The 2,642-nt window shown below is 42.3% G+C and overlaps 1 protein-coding gene across 1 annotated transcript in view; it reads right to left on the reverse strand.

The window, feature by feature from the left end:
- Nucleotides 1-1,784, reverse strand: part of APOL6 (apolipoprotein L6) — a 14,438-nt gene extending 12,654 nt beyond the window's left edge. Inside the window, 2 exon segments of the mRNA XM_007953986.2 lie at nt 574-700; nt 1,733-1,784. Of these exon segments, the coding sequence (XP_007952177.2) occupies nt 574-700; nt 1,733-1,784 (179 nt within the window).
- Nucleotides 1,785-2,642: the final 858 nt, after the last annotated feature.

Genomic DNA, 2,642 nt, shown 5'->3' on the forward strand with positions numbered 1-2,642 from the left:
TATTTGGCCAAGAGACTATGAGAGATCAATATCTGTGCCCATTTTAAAGAAAAGTGATCCAACAGAATGCAGAAATTATTGAATAATATCATTAACATCACATGCAAGTAAAGTTATGCTGAAAATAATCCAAAAACAGTTGCAGCAGCATATTGACAGGGGATTGCTAGAAATTCAAGCCAGATTCAGAAGAGGATGTGCAATGAGGGATACGATAGCTGATGTCAGTTGGATCTTGGCTGAAAGCAAAGAATACCAGAAAGATGTTTACCTGTGTTTTATTGACTATCAAAAGCATTTGACTTTGTGGCTCATAACAAAGCATGGATAACATTGTGAAGAATGGGAATTCCAGAACAATTCACTGCACTCATGAGGGACCTGACCAAGAACACAACAAGGGGATACTGCGTGGTTTAAAATCAGGAAAGGTACGAATCAGGGTTGTATCCTTTCACCATACTTGTTTGGTCTGTATGCTGAGCAAATAAGCCCAGAAGCTAGACTATATGAAGAATGCAGCTTTCCAACAGAATTAGCCCTCTGCCCAAGCACGCAAATTCTTTGGGTTACCTTTGCAAACCAGCACCAGCCTCATATGCTTCCCCTGCCTGGATGTCCAGCAGCTCTGGTGGCACCAAACGCATGCTCATTTTGTCCACATCTGAGTTAGAGGTGTCCCCACGTGTTGAATGATTTTCTGGTTGGGAATGTGGAAAACGAGGTTACTCTATCTATCATCATACCTCATAAAATTATAGTATAGAGGGATTTCTATCATGAGGACTCAAAATAACAATGAAACACTCATAATGAATTAAATATTCACAATATTACTTTAATGTGTTTTATTGAGGTGGAACTTATGTACAATCGGTGCTCAAAGTTAAGTACCCAGCTCAGTAAACTTGTTAATACATATACACGTCTGAGTAATCATGACTCAGAACAAGATAAAGAATATACGTCCTTGTACTTCCTCCCTGAAAATACTGCCCTACCGCCAGTATTCCCATTCTTCTATAACCACTGACTGGTTTGCTGTCTGTTCTTGAACTTTGTGTAAGTGGAGTCATTTGTTTGGCATCTTTCAATTATATGTCTGATAAATTCACCCATGTTGCTGTGATATCAGCAGTTTTTTAAAAAATTATTATTGCTATGTAGCACTCCAGTACCTAAACATGCCACAGTTTATCTATTCTTCTATCCAGGTTCTGGAGTTCAGGGAAAAGGTCTGGCTGGGAGGTTTAAATTTGGGAAACAACAACACAGCTGAACTCATAAGATTGGATGAGTCCAGGACCACTTCAACATTTAAGAGCTCAGCAAGGAGAGGAGTAAACAAGAGATGATGGAGAAGGTGTGGCCAGTGAAGCAGGAAAGAACCAACAGAGGGTGACACTTTGGAGGCTGGTGAAATGTTGGTTGGTGGTTCAAACCCACCAGCCACTCCGTGGAAGCAAGACTGGGCAATCTAGTTGCGTAACGATTTGCCACCTCAGAAACCCAGTGGGGCTCACGTGAGTCGCAATCGACTTGACGGCAGTGGGTTTTGGTTTTGTTTTCTTTTTCTAGTGGAATGTTTGAGAATGATTGACATGTCTTTGTGTATCCTTGTATTTTTAAACTCTCCGGGTCATTTTGTTTTCCCTCTTGTTCTTAGAAACAAAAACATCACTGGATTCTGCTTTATCCTCCAGGAAAGCAGCTGGCAAGAAGAAGACCATACCTTTGCAGGCCTGAGATGTTTGTGTTGTCACAGTGTCTCTGCTCCTTTCCATTTTCAGAATAGTGGAGTGTCTTGAAGGAGAAGAGATGCTGTTTTATCTTCTTAGAGGAAAAAATAGACACAATAATTGGTACAGACACAGGATGGTAAAGTGGATTAGGAATGAATTCCAAGCTTCCCTCTGTTGCTTACTAGTTCTACAATTTCAAGAAAACTGATAGATCACCATGGGCCTCCCACCCAGTGACATAGGTAGGAAAATGCCTAACTTAGTAAATGTTAAGAATCAGGAGTCCCTGGGTTGTGTAGTTAATGTGTTCACTGCTAACCAAAAGGTTAAAAGTTCGAGTCCTGCCAGAACACCTCAGAAGAAAGGCCTGGTGATCTAGTTCTGAAAACTTAGCCATTGAAAGCCCTATGGGGCACAGTTCTACTCCAAGACACATGGGGTTGCCATGAGTTGGAGTGATGTGATAGCAGCTTGGCATTGGTGCTTACTTGTGTCAGACATGTATCCAAATGCTCTACACACCTTTAATTCCTCTCAGTGACCCTATGAGAAGACAAAGATGCTAAATATTATGCCCATTTCACAGATGCAGAAACTGAGGCGTGGGGAGGCCAATGTCACACAGTTGGTAAGTGACAGAGGGGAAGTGTGATTCCAGCTAGTGTGAGTCTGGACCAGTGGTTCTCAACCAGAGGAGTGCCCCCCCATACCAAGGGGACATACGGCAATGCCTGGAGACATTTTTGATTGTCACAACTTAGGGTGGGTGCTTCTGGCATCTAGTGAGTAGAGGCCAGGGATGCTAGTAAACATCCTACAATACACAGGACAGCCCCACACAAAGAATGGTCTGGTACAAATGTTCATATGCCAAGGATGAGAAGCCCTGGTCCAGAGTGC

The sequence above is a fragment of the Orycteropus afer genome, unplaced genomic scaffold (assembly GCF_000298275.1).
Source record: "Orycteropus afer afer isolate SDZICR_OR568_19922 unplaced genomic scaffold, OryAfe1.0 scaffold00421, whole genome shotgun sequence".
Classification (NCBI taxonomy): Eukaryota; Metazoa; Chordata; class Mammalia; order Tubulidentata; family Orycteropodidae; genus Orycteropus; species Orycteropus afer.